This window comes from Humulus lupulus, chromosome 7, assembly GCF_963169125.1.
Source record: "Humulus lupulus chromosome 7, drHumLupu1.1, whole genome shotgun sequence".
Taxonomy (NCBI): Eukaryota; Viridiplantae; Streptophyta; class Magnoliopsida; order Rosales; family Cannabaceae; genus Humulus; species Humulus lupulus.
This window is the reverse complement of record NC_084799.1, coordinates 2508652-2534167: the sequence shown is the minus strand read 5'-3', so window position 1 is coordinate 2534167 and position 25516 is coordinate 2508652. Positions and strand designations below refer to the sequence as shown.

The 25516-nt window shown below is 36.1% G+C and overlaps 7 protein-coding genes, 1 long non-coding RNA gene and 1 pseudogene across 9 annotated transcripts in view; 7 read left to right on the top strand and 2 right to left on the bottom strand.

Moving 5' to 3' along the window:
- The window catches only part of LOC133790316 (putative disease resistance protein At1g50180), a 51387-nt gene extending 50844 nt beyond the window's left edge, over positions 1–543 (top strand). For both annotated transcript variants that reach the window (XM_062227919.1, XM_062227920.1), the window contains exon 3: positions 111–543. In XM_062227919.1, the coding sequence (XP_062083903.1) occupies positions 111–115 (5 nt within the window). In that variant the 3' untranslated portion in view covers positions 116–543. The remainder of the gene's footprint in view (positions 1–110) is intronic.
- Positions 544–1817: 1274 nt separating this feature from the next.
- Positions 1818–3235, top strand: LOC133789624 (G-type lectin S-receptor-like serine/threonine-protein kinase LECRK3). Its single transcript, XM_062227413.1, has 2 exons — positions 1818–3058; positions 3166–3235. Exons 1-2 carry the CDS (start codon positions 1818–1820, stop codon positions 3233–3235), a joined length of 1311 nt encoding a protein of 436 aa, XP_062083397.1.
- On the top strand, positions 3190–3975 carry LOC133789354 (G-type lectin S-receptor-like serine/threonine-protein kinase RLK1). Its single transcript, XM_062227207.1, has one exon. It carries the CDS (start codon positions 3240–3242, stop codon positions 3864–3866), a length of 627 nt encoding a protein of 208 aa, XP_062083191.1. The 5' UTR covers positions 3190–3239; the 3' UTR covers positions 3867–3975.
- On the top strand, positions 3966–6948 carry LOC133789623 (probable disease resistance RPP8-like protein 2). The gene is made up of 3 exons (XM_062227412.1): positions 3966–4035; positions 4470–4778; positions 5153–6948. The coding sequence occupies exons 1-3, from the start codon at positions 3966–3968 to the stop codon at positions 6946–6948; spliced, it is 2175 nt and encodes a 724-aa protein (XP_062083396.1).
- Positions 6949–9928: 2980 nt separating this feature from the next.
- On the bottom strand, positions 9929–12309 carry LOC133790310 (pentatricopeptide repeat-containing protein At1g77360, mitochondrial-like; annotated as a pseudogene).
- LOC133790313 (uncharacterized) lies at positions 12018–13400 on the top strand. The gene is made up of 3 exons (XR_009873994.1): positions 12018–12104; positions 12227–12328; positions 13335–13400. It is a non-coding gene; the product is annotated as an uncharacterized LOC133790313 (long non-coding RNA).
- Positions 13401–13407: 7 nt separating this feature from the next.
- On the top strand, positions 13408–15667 carry LOC133789621 (G-type lectin S-receptor-like serine/threonine-protein kinase LECRK3). The gene has a single exon (XM_062227411.1). The coding sequence runs from the start codon at positions 13637–13639 to the stop codon at positions 15665–15667; it is 2031 nt and encodes a 676-aa protein (XP_062083395.1). The 5' UTR covers positions 13408–13636.
- A 963-nt stretch (positions 15668–16630) lies between these two features.
- LOC133789619 (putative disease resistance protein At1g50180) lies at positions 16631–20338 on the top strand. The gene is made up of 3 exons (XM_062227410.1): positions 16631–17690; positions 18049–19791; positions 20097–20338. Exons 1-3 carry the CDS (start codon positions 16631–16633, stop codon positions 20336–20338), a joined length of 3045 nt encoding a protein of 1014 aa, XP_062083394.1.
- A 533-nt stretch (positions 20339–20871) lies between these two features.
- LOC133789616 (pentatricopeptide repeat-containing protein At1g77360, mitochondrial-like) lies at positions 20872–21333 on the bottom strand. The gene has a single exon (XM_062227408.1). The coding sequence runs from the start codon at positions 21331–21333 to the stop codon at positions 20872–20874; it is 462 nt and encodes a 153-aa protein (XP_062083392.1).
- Positions 21334–25516: the final 4183 nt, after the last annotated feature.

Below are 25516 nucleotides of genomic sequence, written 5' to 3'. Positions count from 1 at the left end.
TCTAGTTTTACAAGTTTTGGACTCATTTGTTCCATTCCTTTCTTCTGTATACATATATATATTTATTGCTTATTTACCCATTTTCTGTAATGGCACTACTATGAATGCAGATTAGGTGTAATGGTATCGTCTTTGCACTATACAATCAAATCAACATTTGGAGGATTCGTTTACCAGCGTGTTCAATAAAATCTGGATTGTGTTTTTGTTTGTTTTAATTATGTGTGTATTTTCTCCTCGCAAAACTAATTGTTGAATAAGACTGCGCTTATGATTGTTTTAGAGAAGGGTCATTGGATGTTCTTGTGGATTATGAAGTTGATGCTTTAGCTGCTAAGAAGAGGCTAAAGATATATGTGATGGTGTCCATGTACATGTGGTGTGTTCAAGAAAATCCATTTCTTAGACCAAATATGAGAAGGGTTGTTCAGATGCTTGAAACTCCATTATCTTTTTCAAATTTTTTGCTAAGGCTGGTATTAGTTTGTGGTGTACTTTGTTTCTAATTATATATAGTTGATCATGTCCGTCTATCTTCAAATTATATCTTCAATATAATTATCAAATATATAGTTTTGTATTAAATATTATTATAATAATAATATATAATCCTAATTTTTAGAATATTATATATTATTATTTTAAAAATTAAGATTATATATAATTCTTTTAGTGTCAGGTTGAGCAAAGTAAGAAGCATCAATAAATTATGGATAGATTTACTAAAAAGACAATAATTTGCAATGAAAAAGAAGTTGCTTCAAGTGGACTGCCACTAATGTTTAATCAAAATGTTGTTAGGAAAGGGATAGCTTAATATATCATTATAGATGAGCTATCCTAGGAACGGGGAGAGAAAATGATTTCAAAAGCTCATTAAATTGTTCTTTCCCACATTTCAGTTCCCATCAAGATTTACTGTTGCGGGATATATTTATAATGCGTTTTTAGATTAGAAAAAAAAGTTGAAGTCGATTTTGGTGACGCATAGAGCGTTGTTGACCACCGATTGTTGGACATCAATCCAAAATATTAGTTATTTGTGTTTGACAGTACATTGAGTTGATAATAATTGGAAAATGCTGAATACTTGGGAAAATCAACTTAAACAAAGAATCTATTCTGCAGATGGTTCAGAATAGAGATTGAGAGAGAGAGAGAGAGGAAAGAAATACTTAAAAAAAGATCTGTTTTTATATTTATATTTATCTAATAACTTATTGCTGGTATTTTACCAATGATTATTAATCCATTATTCTTACATGACCAAAGGACATGTTATATTTGGAGAGTTTTCTCTTTAAGGAGTAATCGTATTCATATATAAGTATGCTTTACACCTGTAAATTATGATAATAATAATATAATAAACCGTTTAACTTATGTATTAATCAATTCAATATAATATACCAGAAGTCATAGTCTCATGATTAATCATAATAAATAATACACTACTAGAATTTCTCCAATCTGTGACTACTTATTATCTAAATTAATTAAGATTAGTGAGACAAAAAAGTTCAACCTTACTTTATGACCACTGCCACACATTGAGAAAACACGTGTTTAGTAATTTGAAATTGAATGCAGTAGCATAGTGTAGCAGTTCAATATTATCTTCACTTGGATTTGTATTTGGATCAACAAAGTCTAAAAGAGAAAGAAAGTGAATTTTTACAAAACAAAAAAGTCTTATGCGCGTGTTAGTTATGTTCTTCTTGATTTGATTACATTATCACCGAGTTACTCTACACTGCTTGAATTTGGTCTATGATTAGTTGAAGAACAAAATAAGAGACCAAGATGTAAAGACAACAATGACTCTATCTTCTCAACTTGTTCTTCTTCCCTTGCTCTTTTTTCTATCAGCAAACCAAGTTCTTCCTCAAACCAGTAATGGCAGAGTGAGCTTAGGAGATTCCCTTTTCGCAACAGAGAACTCTTCCTCTTGGCTCTCTCAGAATGGCGAGTTTGCTTTCGGCTTTCGCAAGCTTAGAAACCAAGACGATATCTTCTTCTTGCTATGCATATGGTATGTCAAGAAACCTGACAAAACCATAATTTGGTGTGCCAATGGAGATAAGCCGGCTGAAGCGAGATCAAATGTGGTGCTAACTCCTGAAATAGGACTTGCTCTAACTACTCCTCTAGGCGAAGAGCTATGGAAGTCTGAGTCAGTTGATGAAAGTGTTGCCAATGGTGTCATGAGTGATGAAGGAAACTTTGTCCTTGAAGGTTCCAATTCAAACAAGTTATGGGAAAGCTTTAAGAATCCAACTGATACTATTTTGCCAAGCCAGGTATTGGACATGGGACAAGTCCTTTCATCTCATCAATCACAGACTAACTATTCCAAAGGAAGGTTCCAATTTCGTTTGCGAGAAGATGGGAATGTTGTGCTCAACACAGTAAACTTGCCTTCTAACTATGCCAATGAGCCTTATTATGCAACTAACATCTCTGGTGAAAGCTCTAATCCAGTGATTGCAACCACACATATAGTTTTCAATGAATCAGGTTACTTGTATGTTTCCAGAGGGAATGGTGAAATATTCAATCTGACACAAGGAAGAGTTGTGTCAACAAGAGACTACTACGTTCGAGCAACAATTAGTTTTAATGGAATTTTCACACAGTATTTTCATCCCAAAATTTTTAGTAGCAATGTGAGTTGGACACCTCTTTGGTCTATACCAGATAACATATGCATTTCAACTGTTGTTTGGGCAGGTATTGGAGTTTGTGGGTACAATGCCATTTGCAGCCTCAAGGAGGACAAGGGGCCAAAGTGTGAATGCTTAGAAGGGTACTCTCTAATCAATCCTGATGACAGTTATGGAAGTTGTAAACCAGATTTCATTCAAGGCTGTAAGGAGGATGAGATAACTAGCTCTGGGAAAGATGCATATGATATTGTGGAGCTCAGGAATGCTGGTTGGCCCGGATCAGATTACATTAGAATAGCATCTTCCACTAAAGAAACCTGCAAAAAATCTTGTTTGAATGACTGTTTATGTGCTGTTGCTGTTCTGAGAGGAGGGACTTGTTGGAAGAAGAGGTTTCCCTTATCAAATGGGAGAGTGGATAACAGCCGCCCATCTATTGCTTTGATCAAAATTCGAAAGAGTAACTCTACTATCTTATCTAATCATCCTGTTACAAAAGTGATCAAGAAAAACCAGAGCGGTTTGATTCTAGTTACATTGGGGATATTAAGTGCCTCTGTATGTGTTAACTTTATGTTTCTTGGTGCAATTTGTATGGGATTTTTCTTCATTCACAAGAAGAAGAATGAAAGGTCTCATTATCCACAAGAAGTTCCTGAATCAAATTTGCGTTGCTTTAGCTACAAGGAACTTGAAGAAGCCACAGATGGTTTCAAAGATGAACTGGGACGTGGAGCTTTTGGCATTGTTTACAAAGGCTTCCTGATACAAACTAATGCTAGCACTGCCGTGGCTGTGAAGAAATTGAGTACAGTACTAAGAGATGGTGAAAGAGAATTCAAGGCAGAATTGAAATCCATTGGCCAAACACATCACAAGAATCTTGTTCACCTACTTGGATACTGTGATGATGGACAAAATCGTTTGTTGGTATACGAGTTCTTGTGCAATGGGACTCTAGCAAACTTTTTGTTTGGTGACATAAAGCCTAGTTGGAACCAAAGATGTGAACTTGCTTTAGGAATTGCAAAAGGGCTCTTATATTTACACGAGGAGTGCTATAGTCAGATCATCCATTGTGATATAAAGCCTCAGAACATACTTCTGGATGAGTACATCAATGCAAAAATGCAAAATGAAAAACATACCTCATGTTCAAGATATGTTCAAGATATGTTTTGGTATGTTTTCAAGTTCTAAACTTTGAAAATGTGTATGTAAACTTCTAAAACGTGTAGATATCAAAAAAATACCAAAAAAAAAAAAAAATCACAAAAAACGGACACCCGAGTGAAAATTATGTCTCTTACAAGAATTGCATTGAACCATCATCGAGCAACCATTGATCCTAAGGATACTTTGAAAGACTGTGAAGAAAATTGAAGATCAATTCAATTTTAGAAACGTGTTTTAGGTTGTCTCATATTAACTTGTTTAATATTAGATTTACATGAAAATAAATAAAGATCATGTATAAAATTTTCCCAATATATGTCAACAAACTAAAAAGGAAATTAAGGTTGTCTTCTACTCTTCCACACTTCTCGCTTCTCTCTCTCTCTTCCTATTTTATTTCCTCTAATTTCAAACAAAGAAAAGAAGACCAAAAATACATAAAGAAACTTTTCCTTCCTTTGCTCTTCCAATATGTGTTGATTTCCACGTGCATAAAAAAAAATTAGTTACGTGTGCAACAATATGTGTGAACTTAGTTTTAGGTACTGTAAACTATTCAGAATTTTCTGAAAATTTGCAGGATGCTCTAAATAGCTACAATTTTATTTGCTTTCACTTCTCCCACAGATGCACAAAGAAACCACATCAAAAGCTTAAGTGATGTTGAATTAGCCAAGAAGCTTCATGACTTTCAGAAAGAGTGGAAATGTTTGGTGCTCCTTGATGATATATGGACCACTAAAACTTGGGATCTTCTAAAACATGCATTCCCTCAAGGAGACACAGATAGCAAGATCTTACTCACCACTCGGAATAAGGATGTAGCTTTGCATGTGGATCGACATGGTTTCATCCATGAACCTCATTTGCTCAGTGACAATGAGAGTTGGGAGTTGTTTCAGAACAAGTACTTCTGTGTTGGAATGGATCCATCAAGTAATATATTTCACACTTTTTATTTCAATGATCATAATATTCTTTTTGAATTTGGTAATACATAGGCTCTGTATATGTTGGTAGTGTGTTTAACAGAGAAATGTTTAGTTTTCCAAAAGTTTGATAGGAATATTGTTGCTACCTATTTCGATGATTATATTAGTGCCTCCTTTTATCTATAGAGAAATAACTGGTAGCATTAGTGTGATAACTTTTTTCTTAATTGAGAGTATTCATTTGTCTTACTACCCCATTTTATTTATGCATGGTTGCCGTGATGACAATCTTGCAGTATATAAGCCTCTATACATGCCCCAAGTTTGCTCCATCAATTTAATTATAATTCTTTTTGTGCATTTTCACTGGATATATAGGTTCAGACTCGGATGATAATGAAAGGAAGAAAGAACTAGCGGTTGAGATGCTTAAAAAGTGCGCTGGTTTGCCATTAGCCATCATCGTGCTCGCTGGGCTTCTGTCTAAGAAACACACCATATATGAGTGGGAGCAGATGAAAAGAAACATAGTGCGCTGCATAGGTCAAGGTGAACAACACGATGACTCAAAATACCGTAGTGTTTGGTGGGTGTTAGGTTTGAGTTACAGTGAGTTACCATGTCACTTGAAGCCTTGTTTTTTGTACTTGTCTCGCTACGCTGAAGATGCTGTGATAAGAGTAAAAGAGTTGTGCCTTATACTCATAGCAGAAGGTTTTATATCATTAAGAGGAAGTTGTATGGAAACCATCGAGGATGTGGCATATGATTGCTTAAGTGAGTTGGTGGAGAGGAGCATGATTCAGGTCAAAGATATGAGTTCAACAGGAAGGATAAAATCATTTTGCATTCATGATCTCATGCGAGATTTGTGCGTGTCTAAAGCTCGAGATGAAAACTTTCTACATTTGATGGATTTGAGGAATAAAGTGGAAGAGCCAATTGAATCAGTGTCCACTGTCCCGATAACAAATGTACGAAGACTTGCCATTTATTGTGATCGTGAAAGTACTGGTAATGATTTTGTTCATATGGTTCGAAATATGGATGGCTCTCTTAGGTACCTTTCTGTACATGAGCGACACATTGCGTTCGAAGGAGGAGTATTCAGACATGTCTGCAATCGCTTTCTGAGGCTTAGAGTTCTGATCATTGACTTCCGGGATTTTCAACGTACCACCATGTTGCCTAAAGAAATTGGAAATCTTATCCACCTAAGGTTATTTAGTATGCCTAATAGCCGAATAAAAATGATTCCTTCTTATTTTGGGAATTGGAGATGCCTGCAAACTTTGAGAGTATGGACCGATAGTGATAAAATACCAAATTCAATGTGCAAGTTGGAACAGTTGAGGCATCTATATTTTTTAAATTCTTATCTCTCTACTGGCGTAAGAATTGGTGAATTCTTGAGGTCAACTAAGTCTAGAAATTTATTACAGACATTGGTAGGTATTCGTACCAAGCATCTTTTTCTGAGTGATTTGCTACAGCTGAAGAATCTCAAGAAATTAGCAATTGTTGTGGATGGAAATTTTGACTCATTCTTACACAATCCCCAAACTCTCACATTCACTCGTCTTTTGTCTATACAAGTAACAGCTCTTGGTAATGACGTCAAGATAGATATTGTTCCTTTGATTTTAAGCTGTCCTCAAATTTATAAGCTTGCACTGGAGTCGCCTGTAGTAAGATTACCACAAGTCAACCAATTCCCCCCAAATCTTATCAACTTAAGATTGTTTAATCTGAGACTTGAGGATGATCCAATGCCAACATTAGAAAAGCTACCAAAATTAAGAGTCCTTGTCATTGATAGGTATAGCTTTATGGGGGATGAGATGGTGTGCTCAAGAGGAGGTTTCAATCGACTTGAATCTCTTGAGCTTAGTGGTCTACAAGGATTAAAAGAGTGGAAGGTGGAGGAGAGTGCATTGTCTAGACTTGGCTATTTGCGTATTGAAAAATGCAGGGGATTGAGGAGAGTTCCAGATGGATTAAGAAGCATTTCTACACTCCATGATATACTGATACATCGTATGCCTAAGAAATTCAAAGAAAGGATGGAAGAAGGAGGAGAGGATTTCTATAAAGTCAACCACGTCACATCTCGTGTGTTTATCAAGTGTGATAAAGGTACATCTCTATCTATCTATCTTGTTCACAAGTTTTGAACTCATTTGTTCCATTCCTTTCTTCTGTATACATATATATATATATATATATATATATTTATTGCTTATTTACCCATTTTCTGTAATGGCACTACCATGAATGCAGATCATGCGTATGACTATAGATGAATATAAGTGGGGGTATCGTCTTTGCACTATACAATCAAATCAACATTTGGAGGATTTGCTTACCAGTGTGTTGAATAATGTTTGATTCTGTGTATTTTCTCCTCGCAAAACTAGTTGTTGAATATATGTGATGGTGTCCATGTACATGTGGTGTGTTCAAGAAAATCCATTTCTTAGACCAAATATGAGAAGGGTTGTTCAGATGCTTGAAACTCCATCATCTTTTTCAAATGTTTTGCTAAGGCTGGTATTAGTTTGTGGTGTACTTTGTTTCTAATTATATATAGTTGATCATGTCTGTCTATCTTCAAATTGAATGAAAGTCTTAAATCCTACCATGTCAAATAATCTGGCTAAATCAGATACGTTATTTCCTGATACTTTCAAATCACTTGTATTAGAAAAGTAAATGAGAGTGAAAATTATACTGATTCTCATCAAGACAAAGATAGATTACAATGGTATATATACAAGGATTAGTTAGGGAATGAGCTGTACAATTAACTAATCACTAACTGTCTAACTAACCATAACAGAATGCTAATCAAGTGTTAGCTAATCCTAACATCCCCTCAAACTTAGAGTAGGTATAAGAGATACAATAAGTTTGTGTCTCAAAAGGAAAAATCTGGCAGCAGATTTTGGAAACGATCCAACAAGTAATATACTTTACCCTCTTCTCTTCTCTCCTCTCTTTATATATATTTATATTTTTCAATTATTCTAGTATTATATATTAATTTAGTACTTGATAAATATTTTTTTGGTAATCAAGTCCTTAAGTTTCAAAAACAGTAACTATTAAGTCACTTTAGTTAATTTTTAACTAAAATCTAAGTTTTTTTTTTATAGATAATTTTGATATTTTTCAAAATATATTACGCCTCCAAATATTTTTACACATTATATTGTATATGAAAATAAATTGTGCAATCGCTTTCTGATGCTTAGAGTTCTGATCATTGATGGCATGCCGGATTTTGAACGTACCACCACTTTGCCTAAAGAAATTGGAAATCTTATCCACCTAAGGTTATTTAGTATGCCTTATAGCGAAATAAAAATGATTCCTTCTTATTTTGGGAATTGGAGATGCCTGCAAACTTTGAGAGTGTGGACTAGAAGTGGTAAAATACCAAATTCAATGTGCAAGTTGGAACAGTTGAGGCATCTATATTTTTCAAAATTTTCTTTCGGCGTAGAAATTGGTGAATTCTTGAGGTCAACTAAGTCTAGAAATTTATTACAGACATTGGTAGGTGTTCGTACCATGCATCTTGTTCTGAGTGATTTGCTACAGCGGAAGAATCTCAAGAAATTAGCAATTGTTGTGGATGGAAATTTTGACTCATTCTTACACAATCCCCAAACTCTCACATTCACTCGTCTTTTGTCTTTACGATTACGAGTAACATCTCTAGGTAATAACGTCAAGATAGATATTGTTCCTTTGATTTTAAGCTGTCCTCAAATTTATAAGCTTACACTGGTCTCACCTGTAGTAAGATTACCACAAGTCAACCAATTCTCCCCAAATCTTATCAAGTTAACGTTGTCTAATCTTAGACTTGAGGATGATCCAATGCCAACACTAGAAAAGCTACCAAAATTAAGAGCCCTTGTCATTGGTTGGATTATCTTTATGGGGGATGAAATGGTGTGCTCAAGAGGAGGTTTCAATCGACTTGAATCTCTTGAGCTTAGTGTTCTAGAAGGATTAAAAGAGTGGAAGGTGGAGGAGAGTGCATTGTCTAGACTTGGGCATTTGCGTATTGAACTATGCAGGGGATTGAGGAGAGTTCCAGATGGATTAAGAAACATTCTTACACTCAATCATATGGAGATACATAATATGCCTAAGAAAATCAAAGAAAGGATGGAGGAAGGAGGAGAGGATTTCGATAAAGTCAAGCACGTCACATCTCGTGTATTTATCGAATGTAATGAAGGTACATATCTATCTAGTTTTACAAGTTTTCAACTCATTTGTTCCATTCCTTTCTTCTGTATATATATATATATATATATATATATATATATTATTGCTTATTTACCCATTTTCTGTAATGGCACTACTATGAATGCAGATTGGGTGTAATGGTATCGTCTTTGCACTATACAATCAAATCAACATTTGGAGGATTCGTTCACCAGCGTGTTCAATAAAATATGGATTGTGTTTTTGTTTGTTCTAATTATGTGTGTATTTTCTCCTCGCAAAACTAGTTGTTGAATAAGTTTGGGCTTATGATTGTTCTAGAGAAGGGTAATTGGATGTTCTTGTGGATTATGAAGTTGATACTTTAGCTGATAAGAAGAGGCTAAAGATATATGTGATGGTGTCCATGTACATGTGGTGTGTTCAAGAAAATCCATTTCTTAGACCAAATATGAGAAGGGTTGTTCAGATGCTTGACACTCCATTATCTTTTTCAATTTTTTTGCTAAGGCTGGTATTAGTTTGTGGTGTACTTTGTTTCTAATTTTCCTCAAACTTAGAGTAGGTATAAGAGATACTCCAAGTTTGTGTCTCAAAAGGAAAAATCTGGCAGCAGATATAGGTTTTGTGAAGACATCAGAAGAAGGAAAAAAAATGTAATATGGACACTAATATAATTTTGTTAATTAAATTTTTGGCCTAAAACTAAAACTACAATCTTAATTTCCAAAAAAAAAAAAAGTTTGAATTGGGTCATGTTTGGCCTTAATCTTTCAGATGCAATTGAAATTTATTTTATTGAGAGAAATGTATACTCCTATATTTAAAGGTGGAAATAGGATGTTTGAAAGTTCATGACCTAAAATTGAGCCAGAAACATAGTTGGGAATAGCAAATCAACACATTTCAAAATAAAGTGTCAAAGCAGTAATTACCTTATAATCTGGAGACTAATATCTTATTACATAAGAAGTTAAGTGCCGTACCATCCATCAATGAGAAAAGATGAACATAAAGCTGTTACAGAGTAATATCAGATAAAACAAGATGATGATTCCATTCCATCAATGTACAAGAAAGCTTTAGTTGGTTTCAGAAAATGACGACTGGCAAGGTGGAATATCTACTTCAATAGAACAATCTTAAAACTTTCTTGTTATTTGTCACATTATCTAAAAAAAAATGTCCTTTTTTGGCTTTTCAAAATATGTCACTGCAGGCCTAGAGTTCTGAACTCAAGATTAGGATTCTTATTATTAAAAAAAATTATATACAAAAAGATTAAGAAATTTTCAGCTTACTCAATCACAAAGAGGCTCTTTAACCATAAGATTCATCTTCTGCTGAAGAAATTTGAGAACATCATCTCTTCCCTCCTTTATCAACAACTGTCTCAACCTCCCTAAAGTTACCCCTGAAGGTCGAATTCCCTTCTCTATCATCTCCTCCATTAGAACACAGGCCTGTGTAGCATCACCCTTCTCACACAACCCATTTATTAGAACCGAAAAAGTATGCATACTCGGAACAAATCGCTTCAACTTCATGTATTTCCACACTTTCAGAGCCATCTCAATCTCATCCTTCTCACAAAACATCTTTATCATCATCGTGTAAGTGTCTGAATCCGCCTCGCATACCTTAACCATCCTCCGAAACACCTTAAATGCCTCCTCTGTCTTCCCTCTGCCAATCAAGCCATTTAACATCACATTACAAGTCCTTGAATTAGGCATTATCCCTTTTGAATCCATGTCAGTTAACACCCTATAAGCATTCTTGAACCTGTCCACCTTAATGAAAGCACCAATCAAAGCATTATACACAACCACATCTGCTTCAACACCCTTGCTTTCCATTTCCATAAAGGCATCCACAGCATCTTCAATCCTGTTCTCCACCCCATATGTGTGAACCAAAACACTGTAAATAAACGAAGTCGGTTTGCAACCGTTGGAATCCATTGTTCTCACAATTCCAATTGCTTCATCAACTCTCCCAGCCTTACAGAGAACATCAACCATTATACCATAAGTCACATTATCAGGACTAATACCAATATCAACCATGTCTCTGAAAACTTCTCTGGCTTTAGGAAAATTGGGTTCTTTCCCCCACCCATCTATCAAAATGCTATAAGTCTTCGAATCTGGTTCAAACCGAGCCTTCATAGCATCAAAAACCTCCTGAGCTTTTCTCACATTCTTGGATTTGCACAAAGCACTCAGAAGCCCATTAAAAGCTGTTAGATTGGGTTCAACACCATACTTCTCCATGACATTAAAGGTATAAAGAGCTTCCTCTACTTTCTGAGCTCTGGTGTACTTTCTCATAATGATACAGAATGTTTCAACGTTGATCAATTCCTTTGACCTCATGCTACTCACCAGCTCCCACATCAGCTGGTACTGACGTATCTTTGCCAGAGACCCAATCATGGCGTGGTATGCTCGGACACTGTGGTCATAGCCCCGTTGCTTCGCTGCCCACTCAAAAAACCGGTATGTGAGCATTAATTCCAGCGTTCTGGAATCGGACAAGGACGTGCTCAACCATCTCTGGCGAAACCTTAACCCCAGTGTGGTCGAGTGCCGTGTGGACTGCTGCCACTGGATTGGACATCATCACTTTGCAGATTCTTTCAGTTGGGTCTGAGATTTCCCTCTTGGGTTTTGTGGAACTGTACCTTTTCCCCAGGTTTAGCTTGGTGCATAGTTTTCCAACTTTGTTGTAGATCATTGCTTGTTGACGTAATTCTGAGAATGAGGCTTTCTCAGATCGCTGGTGAGTTCTACAATGGTAGAGATCGTTAGCTAAATACAACACAGAAAAGAAGTAACCTTTCACTTCGAGGCTATGACGTTACAAGTGAAGACATAAATAAAAGGTCGAAAAAGGTTTCAGCGACCATTTATCGAACACATGGACTTCACTTCATATGGCTGATGGCAACTAACACAAAAGGAATACCCGGAGGCGAAGTGGGCTAAGACGCCGTCGGCGGAGACTCAACGCTCCGCTGAGGACTGCTGAGTTGCCAAAACCGAGTTGACTGGGTGAGTTGGGAGGGGCGGCGAGTCAAGTAAAGGTTGAAACTTTTGTGCCTCACTAATCTTGATTTCGATATTAAATCACATATTGGAGAAATTTCTACTAGTTTAATAGCTACTGTTCTTAAAACTCAAAAGACTTGGGAATGTTTATGGCAAGGTGGAACATCTACGTCAACAACTCCTTCAAGCATCTGAACAACCTTCTTCATGTTGGGTCTAAGAGATGGATCTTCCCCAAACCAAATCTTATCAAGTTAAGGTTGTATAATCTGAAACTTGTGGATGATCCAATGCCAACAAAGTTTTGAACTTATATATATATGTGATGGCATTGCTGCAGATTATGAGCATTACTATATATGAAAATAAGTGGGGGTGACGCCTTTGTGCTATACAATCAAATCAACATTTGGTGCTGTTAAGAGATAAGTAGTTAATAGTTCGTTGTTAGCTACTACAGACTATAATTTCTGTTATCCTTAAAATGCATAATACTTGGGAAAATCAACTTAAACAAAGAATCTATTCTGCAGATGGTTCAGAATAGAGATTGAGAGAGAGAGAGGAAAGAAATACTTAAAAAAAGATCTGTTTTTATATTTATATTTATCTAATAGCGTATTTCTGGTATTTTACCGATGATTATTAATCCATTATTCTTACATGACCAAACAACATGTTATATTTGGAGAGTTTTCTCTTTAAGGAGTAATCGTATTCATATATAAGTATGCTTTACACCTGTAAATAATGATAATAATAATATAATAAGCCGTTTAACTTTTGTATTAATCCATTCAATATAATAAATAAAACCAATCCCAGAACTTGTCTTATTCATATACACTACTAGAATTTTCTCCAATATGTGACTACTTATTATCTAAATTAATTAAGATTAGTGAGACAAAAAAGTTCAACCTTACTTTATGACCACTGCCACACATTGAGAAAACACGTGTTTAGTAATTTGAAATTGAATGCAGTAGCATAGTGTAGCAGTTAAATATTCTCTTCACTTAGATTTGTATTTGGATCAACAAAGTCTAAAAGAGAAAGAAAGTGAATTTTTACAAAACAAAAAAGTCTTATGCGCGTGTTAGTTATGTTCTTCTTGATTTGATTACATTATCACCAAGTTACTCCACCCTGCTTGAGTTTGGTCTATGATTAGTTGTAGAACAAAATAGGAGACCAAGATGTAAAGACAACAATGGCTCTATCTTCTCAACTTGTTCTTCTTCCCCTGCTCTTTTTTCTATCAGCAAACCAAGTTCTTCCTCAAACCAGTAATGGCAGAGTGAGCTTAGGAGCTTCCCTTTTCGCAACAGAGAGCTCTTCCTCTTGGCTCTCTCAGAATGGTGAGTTTGCTTTCGGCTTTCGCAAGCTTAGAAACCAAGATGATCTCTTCTTCTTGCTATGCATATGGTATGTCAATGGAGATAAGCCGGCCGAAGTGAGATCAAATGTGGTGCTAACTCCTGAAATAGGACTTGCTCTAACTACTCCTCTAGGCGAAGAGCTATGGAAGTCTGAGTCAGTTGATGAAAGTGTTGCCAATGGTGTCATGAGTGATGAAGGAAACTTTGTCCTTAAAGGTTCCAATTCAAAGAAGTTATGGGAAAGCTTTAAGAATCCAACAGATACTATTTTGCCAAGCCAGGTATTGGACATGGGACAAGTCCTTTCATCTCATCAATCTGGGACTAACTATTCCAAAGGAAGGTTCCAATTTCATTTGCGAGAAGATGGGAATGTTGTGCTCAACACAGTAAACTTGCCTTCTAACTATGCCAATGAGCCTTATTATGCAACTAACATCTCTGGTGAAAGCTCTAATTCAGTGACTGCAACCACACATATAGTTTTCAATGAGTCAGGCTACTTGTATGTTTCCAGAGGGAATGGTGAAATATTCAATCTGACACGAGGAAGAGTAGTGTCAACAAGAGACTACTACGTTCGAGCAACAATTAGTTTTGATGGAATTTTCACACAGTACTTTCATCCCAGAAATTTTAGTAGCAATGTGAGTTGGACACCTCTTTGGTCTATACCAGATAACATATGCATTTCAACTGTTGTTTGGGCAGGTATTGGAGTTTGTGGGTACAATACCATTTGCAGCCTCAAGGAGGACAAGGGGCCAAAGTGTGAATGCTTAGAAGGGTACTCTCTAATCAATCCTGATGACAGTTATGGAAGTTGCAAACCAGATTTCATTCAAGGCTGTAAGGAAGATGAGATAACTAGTTCTGGGAAAGATGCATATGATATTGTGGAGCTCAGGAATGCTGGTTGGCCCGGATCAGATTACATTAGAATAGCATCTTCCACTAAAGAAACCTGCAAAAAATCTTGTTTGAATGACTGTTTATGTGCTGTTGCTGTTCTGAGAGGAGGGACTTGTTGGAAGAAGAGGTTTCCCTTATCAAATGGGAGAGTGGATAACCGCCGTCCATCTATTCCTTTGATCAAAATTCGAAAGGGTAACTCTACTATCCTATCTAATCATCCTGTTACAAAAGTGATCAAGAAAAACCAGAGCGGTTTGATTCGAGTTACATTGGGGATATTAAGTGCCTCTGTATGTGTTAACTTTATGTTTCTTGGTGCAATTTGTATGGGATTTTTCTTCATTCACAAGAAGAAGAATGAAAGGTCTCATTCTCCACAAGAAGTTCCTGAATCAAATTTGCGTTGCTTTAGCTACAAGGAACTTGAAGAAGCCACAGACGGTTTCAAAGATGAACTGGGACGTGGAGCTTTTGGCATTGTTTACAAAGGCTTTGTGATACAAACTAATGCTAGCACTGCCGTGGCTGTGAAGAAATTGAGTACAGTACTAAGAGATGGTGAAAGAGAATTCAAGGCAGAATTGAAATCCATTGGCCAAACACATCACAAGAATCTTGTTCACCTACTTGGATACTGTGATGATGGACAAAATCGTTTGTTGGTATACGAGTTCTTGTGCAATGGGACTCTAGCAAACTTTCTGTTTGGTGACATAAAGCCTAGTTGGAACCAAAGATGTGAACTTGCTTTAGGAATTGCAAAAGGGCTCTTATATTTACATGAGGAGTGCTATAGTCAGATCATCCATTGTGATATAAAGCCTCAGAACATACTTCTTGATGAGTACAACAATGCAAAGATATCAGACTTTGGTTTGGCCAAACTTTTGATGATGAATCAGAGCCGTACACACACATCCATTAGAGGGACAAAAGGGTATGTTGCACCAGAGTGGTTCAGGAACATGGCCATTACTTCTAAGGTGGATGTGTATAGCTTTGGAGTGGTACTACTTGAGATTGTTTGTTGTAGAAGAAATGTGGATATGGAGACCGGTGTGGAAGGGGGAGAGATATTGACAGATTGGGCTTATGATTGCTTTAGAGAAGGGTCTTTGGATGTTCTTGTGGGTTATGAAGTTGATGCTTTATCTGATAAGAAGAGGTTTGAGATTTATGTGATGGTGTCTTTGTGGTGTGTCCAAGAAAATCCATCTCTTAGACCCAATATGAGAAGGGTTGTTCAGATGCTTGAAGGAGTTGTTGAAGTGAGTGCTCCACCATGCCCTTCACCATTTTAGACCTGTTATAAGGGTTGTTTATTGTGATAATATTGCACTCTCATGAGTTATATGTTTATATATATATATATATATATGCAATATTTGAATAATGGATTAACTATTTGTATAAAGCCAGCAATAATGTTTGCTTCAGAGAAGGGTCTTTGGATGTTCTTGTGGATTATGAAGTTGATGCTTTATCTGATAAGAAGAGGTTTGAGATTCTGTTAGAGGTTTGTTTCTTGTATTAGCTCTCTTCCTACTGAGCTATATATATACCTTGTATTGTTCTCATTAATCAATATACAGAAACATTACAATTTCTTGTGTCTCATCTCTGGTTTAACACGGTCAAGAAGTCAAAGTCTAGGACCTTATAGAGGACCAGATTCTAAAAGAGCCAGATCTAACTCTAGAGGTCTAAATGACCAGAAAGGACGTTACCACTGTGGGAAATTGTGGAACTTTAAAATAATATTTAGAACCAACCAAAACAAATGACCACTTGCTTAGTTTAAAAATAATTTAAAGTCATTTGGTGGAAATGATTCTACTCCCACCATCATCATCGGTTTAAATAAATAATAAATACAAAGCCATTTGCATTTTGCACCGACCCTAGGAGGAAATGATATTAAATAATCACAAACACCAAAGGAAATGGACATGGACATGTGCACCTAAGGAAATCGAGGGAAAAAAAATATTATTTAACGATAACTTTCAATTTAAAAATAATATCTTGCATAGATATATTCAAATCCACACATGCATCTAAGGAAATCGAGACAATACAATATATATAATAATAAGTTTTAGTTTAAAATAATAATTGAAAAGAAAACAAGTGACCACTTGCTCAAAACATATTCAAATTCACCTGTACGCACCTAAAGAAATGACAAAGTTGACATAGAAAGCTTGAAACAGGGTTACTTAAGATTCATTTACTGAAGAAGAAGAAGAAGAAGAAGAAGAGCTATGGCAGTGGAAGAGGCTGTTGTTTCGTTTGTGATTGAAAGGCTTGGAGACTTGCTAATTAATGAAGCCAAGTTCTTGTATGGAGTCAAAGGCCAAGTGGAGAATGCAAAGATCAAGCTGCAATGTATGAGGGCTTTCTTAAAAGACGCAGATGCTTGTGTTCGAAATGGTGATGAGAGGGTTCGCCTTTTGGTTGTCCAAATCAGAGAAAATTCTTATGCCTTGGAGGATGTTATTGCAACTTACGTCTTCAGAGTGGCTTCTAATAATGAGGGTGTTGGAGCTATCAGACGTGTACTGAAATGGTCAGCTCGCATTATTGATGTCTACAAAGTTGGATCAAAGATAAAGGAGATCTCATCAAACATTGATACTTGGACGTCAGAATTAGAAAAATATGGAGTACAGAGATCAATGGACAAGGCAGCTGAAACTTCTTCAAGCTATGTCCAAGAGCGAAAACAGTTGAGGCAAGCTTATTCTTATGTTGAAGACAATCATGTTGTTGGATTCGACAAAGACATCAAAGATTTGGTAGCCCTTTTGACTGAACAAAAGGACCCTCGTAAGCATAAGGTGATCTCTGTATGTGGGATGGGTGGTTTGGGGAAGACCACTCTTGCAAGAAAGGTTTATCAACATCCCCAAGTCAGGACTCACTTTGATTGTTATGCTTGGGCTTCAATATCTCAGCAATGCAATACACGGGAAGTCTTGGAAGGAATTTTATTTGCTTTCACTTCTCCCACAGATGCACAAAGAAACCATATCAAAAGCTTAAGTGATGTTGAATTAGGCAAGAAGCTTCACGACTTTCAGAAACAGAAGAAATGTTTGGTGCTCCTTGATGATATATGGACCATTACAACTTGGGATCTTCTAAAACATGCATTCCCTCAAGGAGACACAGATGGCAAGATCTTACTCACCACTCGAAATAAGGATGTAGCTCTGCATGTGGATCGACATGGTTTCATCCATGAACCTCATTTTCTCAGTGACAATGAGAGCTGGGAGCTGTTTCAGAAAAAGTACTTCTGTGTTGGAATGGATCCATCAAGTAATATATTTCACTCTTTTTATTTCAAAGATCATAATATTCATTTTGAATTTGGTAATACATAGGCTCTGTATATGTTGGTAGTGTGTTTAACAGAGAAATGTTTAGTTTTCCAAAAGTTTGATAGGAATATTGTTGCTACCTATTTCGATGAATATATTAGTGCCTCCTTTTATCTATAGAGAAATAACTGGTAGCATTAGTGTGATAACATTTTTCTTAATTGAGAATATTCACTTGTCTTACTACCCCATTTTATTTATGTATATGTTTGACATGATGACAATCTTGCAGTACATAAGCCTCTATACATGTTCCAAGTTAAATTCCTTTTTGTGCATTTTCACTGGATATATAGATTCAGACTCAGATGATAATGAAAGGAAGAAAGAACTAGCCATAGAGATGCTTAAGAAGTGTGCTGGTTTGCCATTAGCCATCATCGTGCTCGCTGGGCTTCTGTCTAAGAAACACACCGTACATGAGTGGGAGCTGATGAACAGAAACATAGTGCGCTGCATAGGTCAAGGTGAACAACAGGATGACTCAAAATACCGTAGTGTTTTGTGGGTGTTAGGTTTGAGCTACAGTGAGTTACCATGTCACTTGAAGCCTTGTTTTTTGTACTTGTCTCGCTACGCTGAAGATGCTGTGATAAGAGTAAAAGAGTTATGCCTTATACTCATAGCAGAAGGTTTTATATCATTAAGAGGAAGTTGTATGGAGGATGTGGCATATGATTGCTTAAGTGAGTTGGTGGAGAGGAGCATGATTCAGGTCAAAGATATGAGTTCAACAGGAAGGATAAAATCATTTTGCATTCATGATCTCATGCGAGATTTGTGTGTGTCTAAAGCTCGAGATGAAAACTTTCTACATTTTATGGATTTGAGGAATAAAGTGGAAGAGCCAATTGAATCAGTGTCTATTGTCCCGACAACAAATGTACGAAGAGTTGTCATTTATTATGATAATGAAAGTGCTGATAATGATTTTGTTCATATGGTTCGAAATATAGATGGCTCTCTTAGGTACCTTTCTGTACATGAGGGACGCATTGCGTTCGAAGGAGTACTCAGACATGTCTGCAATCGCTTTCTGATGCTTAGAGTTCTGATCATTGATGACATCCCGGATTTTGTACGTACCACCACGTTGCCTAAAGAAATTGGAAATCTTATCCACCTAAGGTTATTTAGGATGCCTAACAGCCAAATAAAAATGATTCCTTCTTATTTTGGGAATTGGAGATGCCTGCAAACTTTGAGAGTATATACCGAATATGATAAAATACCAAATTCAATGTGCAAGTTGGAACAGTTGAGGCATCTATATTTTTATAGTCAATCTACTGTCGTAGGAATTGGTGAATTCTTGAGGTCAACTAAGTCTAGAAATTTATTACAGACATTGGTAGGTATTCGTACCAAGCATCTTGTTCTGAGCGATTTGCTACAGCTGAAGAATCTCAAGAAATTAGCAATTCGTGTGGATGGAAATTTTGACTCATTCTTACACAATCCCCAAACTCTCACATTCACTCGTCTTTTGTCTTTACGAGTAATAGCTTATGGTAATGACATGAAGATAGATATTGTTCCTTTGATTTTAAGCTGTCCTCAAATTTATAAGCTTACACTGGACTCGCTTGTAGTAAGATTACCACAAGTCAACCAATTCTCCCCAAATCTTATCAAGTTAAGATTGTTTAACCTGAGACTTGAGGATGATCCAATGCCAACATTAGAAAAGCTACCAAGATTAAGAGTCCTTGTCATTGGTTTGTATAGCTTTATGGGGGATGAGATGGTGTGCTCAAGAGGAGGTTTCAATCGACTTGAATCTCTTCAGCTTAGTGGTCTACAAGGATTAAAAGAGTGGAAGGTGGAGGAGAGTGCATTGTCTAGACTTGGCTATTTGCGTATTGAAGAATGCAGGGGCTTGAGGAGAGTTCCAGATGGATTAAGAAACATTCTTACACTCAATCATATGGTGATAAAATGGATGCCTAAGAAATTCAAACAAAGGATAGAGGAAGGAGGAGAGGATTTCTATAAAGTCAACCACGTCACATCTCGTGTGTTTATCGACTGCAATGAAGGTACATATCTATCTAGTTTTACAAGTTTTGAACTCATTTGTTCCATTCCTTTCTTCTGTATACATATATATATATATATTTATTGCTTATTTACCCATTTTCTGTAATGGCACTACTATGAATGCAGATTAGGTGTAATGGTATCGTCTTTGCACTATACTATCAAATCAACATTTGGAGGATTCGTTTACCAGCGTGTTCAATAAAATCTGGATTGTGTTTTTGTTTGTTTTAATTATGTGTGTATTTTCTCCTCGCAAAACTAGTTGTTGAATAAGTTTGGGCTTATGATTGTTTTAGAGAAGGGTCATTGGATGTTCTTGTGGATTATGAAGTTGATGCTTTAGCTGATAAGAAGAGGCTAAAGATATATGTGATGGTGTCCATGTACATGTGCTGTGTTCAAGAAAATCCATTTCTTAGACCAAATATGAGAAGGGTTGTTCAGATGCTTGAAACTCCATTATCTTTTTCAAATTTTCCTATGGCTGGTATTAGTTTGTGGTGTACTTTGTATGTAAGTCTTAAATCCTACCATGTCAAATAATCTGGCTAAATCAGATAAGTTATTTCCTGATACTTTCAAGTCACATGTATTAGAAAATACAATTATAAGAGTCAACCTCTAATACCTAATATGCCATTTAATATAATAATTTAATCCAGTATGTCATTTAATATTCTAACTTGAGATTGGTGACACACAAATTTCAACCTTTACGACCATGACTCTTATTAATTTCTGAATAGCTACACATGCATTGAGCTAAACAACACGCAGTGATTTGAACTTCTTAAGTTAATTATGTGCCTCTCGATTACTCAATATAAAAGTAAAAATAAAGAGACCCAAATCATAACAAGTGACAAAGTTGAATGTATCAATTTGCTTTGCTTGGACATCAATGACTGTGTCTTCTCAACTTGTATTCCTTCTTATTCCCTTGCTCTTTTTTCTGTCAACAAACTATGTTTTTGCTCAAACCAATAATGGCAAAGTGAACTTGGGAGCTTCCCTCTTTGCAGCAGAGAATTCTTCCCCTTGGCTCTCTCAGAATGGCGATTTTGCTTTCGGTTTCGTCAGCATATCTTTATCATCATCGTGTAAGTGTCTGAATCCGCCTGGCATACCTTAACCATCCTCCGAAACACCTTAAATGCCTCCTCTGTCTTCCCTCTGCCAATCAAGCCATTTAACATCACATTACAAGTCCTTGAATTAGGCATTATCCCTTTTGAATCCATGTCATTTAACACCCTATAAGCATTCTTGAACCTGTCCACCTTAATGAAAGCACCAATCAAAGCATTATACACAACCACATCTGCTTCAACACCCTTGCTTTCCATTTCCATAAAGGCATCCACAGCATCTTCAATCCTGTTCTCCACCCCATATGTGTGAACCAAAACACTGTAAATAAACGAAGTCGGTTTGCAACCATTGGAATCCATTGTCCTCACAATTCCAATAGCTTCATCAACTCTCCCAGCCTTACAGAGAACATCAACCATTATACCATAAGTCACAATATCAACCATATCTCTGAAGTTTTTCGACCACATTCTTTGCATTACCAACTACCAATAAATTGATCCTATAATTGAAAATATTTAGATAAAAAAAAATTATTAAAACCAAATCATCCTAATAACTTCAATAAAAAAAAAATTATCTTTCAAATGTGAAACTTTAAACAAAATAAAAAGAGTAAAAAAAATCAAATGCATATTTTAAAAGGAAAAGGGCCAACAAATCTTTTAAATAAATACCAAAAGTATAAAGATAAAATAGAAAAGTGAGAAATGATATATAGAGAAAAAATATGAAAGACAGAGTATAGGGTAATAATTGATTAAATAATTTTTTTTTATCAAGTGTAATTAATAATATTAAAAAAAATTAAAAAGAGATATATAAGTAAAATATATTCTCTACTACAAAATTTAATAATAATTTGAACACACTAGAAGATAAAATAAGTCATAGATTTTAAATAAATTTAGAATAGAATAATAAGAAAATATAGTAATAAGCTTAGAGATTGGGTGAATTAACATTTTTGATGTATGATTTTTAGGCTTTTAAAAAAAATCATGAACCGTAAAAAAATAAAAAATAAATGTATATTTTTGAAAAAACCTCAAAAAAAATATTATTTAACGATAACTTTCAATTTAAAAAGGGTTTATATATTTTTAGACCCTATGTTTTTTCTGATTACATTTTGGTATGTGACTAAACTTTTAAGTATGCTACAAATTTAAAGCAACCAACAAATTTAGTGAGTTATCAAACAATATATCCTAAAAAATCTATTTTTAAAAAGTTACTTGAAATGTTTCTATAATAGCTTTAAAGTTGTTTAAAATATTATATGGTATATTTTAAATGTAAAATAAGAATACAAATTTTTGTATATTAAATTGTGTTTAAGTTTACAATTTAGTTACTTTTTTGTTAACATAATATGAAAAAGAAACTAAAATGTTGTTTTTTATTCTGGTCATCTTCTCCGGTGACTGCGAAAAAATATATGCTTCCCACATATCAAAATGATTACCTTGAAGAGTAGGCCGCGATGGTACCATTTTTTAGCCCAACCAACTAGCGGTGTGACCGGAAAAAAAAATTAAGTTAAAAAGAAAAGAAAGAAAGAAATAAAGTTGAAAAAGAAAAAAAAATGACAATAAAGATACCTAAAAAAACCAAAAAAGCTTATAAAAATGGTATTATTGTAAATTAAATTAAAGACATTATTTTTGTAATTAACTTATAAAAAACGGCATGTAAATTTCTTTTATTATAATAATATTTAATATAAAATTACATAATTAATATTAATATTAATATAAATTCAAATTCAAATGTTAAAAAATATCATTATTATAATAATATATAATACTGTTGACTGTCTTTTTCACAATCAACCCTAAGAAGAGAGATTAAATAAATAAGTGAATAGAACACAATGATTTGTACGTGGTTCATGTTATAAAAGAACCCTAGTCCACGAGTCTCTAGTATTAAAATGTTTGTAAGCTTGTGAGGGCAAGCTTCAATGGAGTATTCTCAGACAGTGTTTAGGTTGCTCGGAGTACAAGGTCTTTTTCTCTCTAAAAAACTGAACTATTTACAATGAGACTCCCAACTCTATTTATAGAGACTGGGGTAATTAATATTAATCATCAGAAATTAATACACATTCTTCCCATTATTAGGGGATTAATGCTGTAACGCCCTACTTCCTTAGAGTCGTTACTAAGTGAGTTTTAAACGTGCATTTAAACTCGCTAATCGAGATTTTTAGGTCAAAAGTATGATTAAATCATAAACAGTGAAATAAACTTTGAAAATAATTCTATTTATTACAAATCGTTGAGTGTTTGACACTTGGGATCCCAAGATACTGTTTAGAAATATTTACAACATATAACTTACAAGTTTAAGTCGATTAAACGACAAAATCTAAGTTTTAATACAACTATCTCCCAAAACTACTGGCCGTGGCAGCCAGGCAGGCCAAACATGTACACGCCATTTCACGCTCTCTATACTCATGGTTGGTTGACTTTCTTCTTGCCCTTACCTGCACCACAGAGCACCCGTGAGTCGAAGCCCAGCAAGAAAACCCTCACAAGCAGATAACATATGCACAACAAACACTTAGCATATAATCAGGCCTCCAATAGGCTAAACACATATGCCCATGCCGTCCCAGGCGCTTTACCAGGCCTTGGGTTCGCGGTCCACACCATGAGGATATCACAGGTATCCTATAGGGTCTCACCCTGGCAACTCGCACTCCGCGTGCTCAACGCTGCTCCCGGACCCTTGCCGTACTCGGCCTAGCACTCAACGTACCCAACGCCGTTCCCGGCCCCTACCGACCTCGGCCTGCGCCGTTCCCGGCTCTCTCCGAACACTCATTTAATCGCATTCATAGCCTAACAAACATATACTAAATACTAACAAATTCAATCAAAGGGCTACGCCCTGCAATTCAGACATATTGGGCTCAGCCCTGCATACAAGCTCTATGGGAACAGTGGTTTTCTTACTTGTATCCCAAGCTTTCTGATGCACCAAGGCCGCGAGCACGGTCCTCTAACCCGAGCCTCTCCATAGACCTAGTCACAACACATATAAAACATCCTTTAATACTAACCAATCCAAAACCACTTCCCGGGACCAATCCCACACTCTCGGAATCCCCAAATTCCTAAAACAATTCATCAGAAACATCCCTCGAACCCTGGAGCAAAAGCTCAAAATTGCAAAATTCCATGTTCTAAAAATAGCCTAGCGCCGTGGCGCTGCCCTAGAGGGCCGCGGCGCCCAGCAAGTCAGAAAGCCTTCCCCTATCCTGAAGCAGCCTCGCGCCGCAGCGCCCAAGAACAGGGCAGCGGCACTCCTTCGCGAACCCAGAATTCTGGGTTTTCCTTTGCATTTTCCTCGAGCCAAAACACTCCCAAATCAACCCCAAAGCATACCTAAGTCCCAAATTCAATTCAAAACCCCACATAGACCATCTAACAACTCAGAAACATCAACAACAAGCCCAAACACACAATCAAATCCCCAATTCACAAATTGTCTTGAAACTTTATAAAACTTAGACTAACAAACCAGAAACTTGATTTAAGGCAGCTAATACATAATAGAGATGCATAAAACCCTTACCTCAAGTAGAAATTCGCCCCTGAGCCTTCTCCAAGTCCAACTCCAAGCAAATCCCTCTTATTCCCAAACTGAATCTAAGCAAGCTTCATCCCCAAGAATCCACCAAACAGCCACACACCAACTCTCAATTTTCATGCTAACACTCTAAAAAATCAAGCTTAGAAACTTAACAAAACATAGATAAATCCTTACCTCAGAAAAATCTTGGTTTATGTTCAAGTTTAATTGCCTCCAACCACTTGATTCTCCTCCTAGGTCCTTCAAATTTCAGCTCCCTTCCTCCTTCCCTTTCTTTCTAGTTTTCTCCTCAAACTTTCAGCCAAAACAGAGAATGCCTAAGTGTTAAAACGTGAATGACTTCTCTTCTCAGCTGAAGTTATCTAAATCCTTGCCAAAAGACCATCTTGCCCTTCCATCTAATCCATTTTCTAACTAAACCTCAAGGGCACCCTAGTCATTTCTCATCCCTTACAAATATACCATTTTATCACTTAGGGTAGTTATCCTCACTGGTTACCAATGGTTACCCAAACCACTAAAATACCATTAACCAATACTTACAAATCCCCAACCTCAAGTAATAATATTCCCAAAATACCCCTAGGCTCCTCCCGAGCCGGGTGTGAAATCCCGTTGTGACTTCTGAGTTATCTAGCTCTCTAGGACCGTCTCAACACATGCATCACACTATTATCACCACACTCACACGGTACAAATCACATAATACAATTATCACATTTATGCCCTCAACAGGCTAAAATAACCAATTTACCCCTATCATGCAAACAGGGCCCACATGCATATTTATACCACCTAAACATGCATTCTAATCACATATTCATTTAAATTCGTGTAGTAGCATATTAATTCACTTATTGCCCTCCAGGCACGCTAATCAAGGTCCTGAACCTTATTAGCAACTTGGGGTGTTACAAATGCCTATTCAATGCATTGGGCTGCATTGAATAGAGACTGTAACGACCCGACTTTTCTTAACTAGACCCACCGAACACGACTATGACTATCCGGGGTCAACTGGAC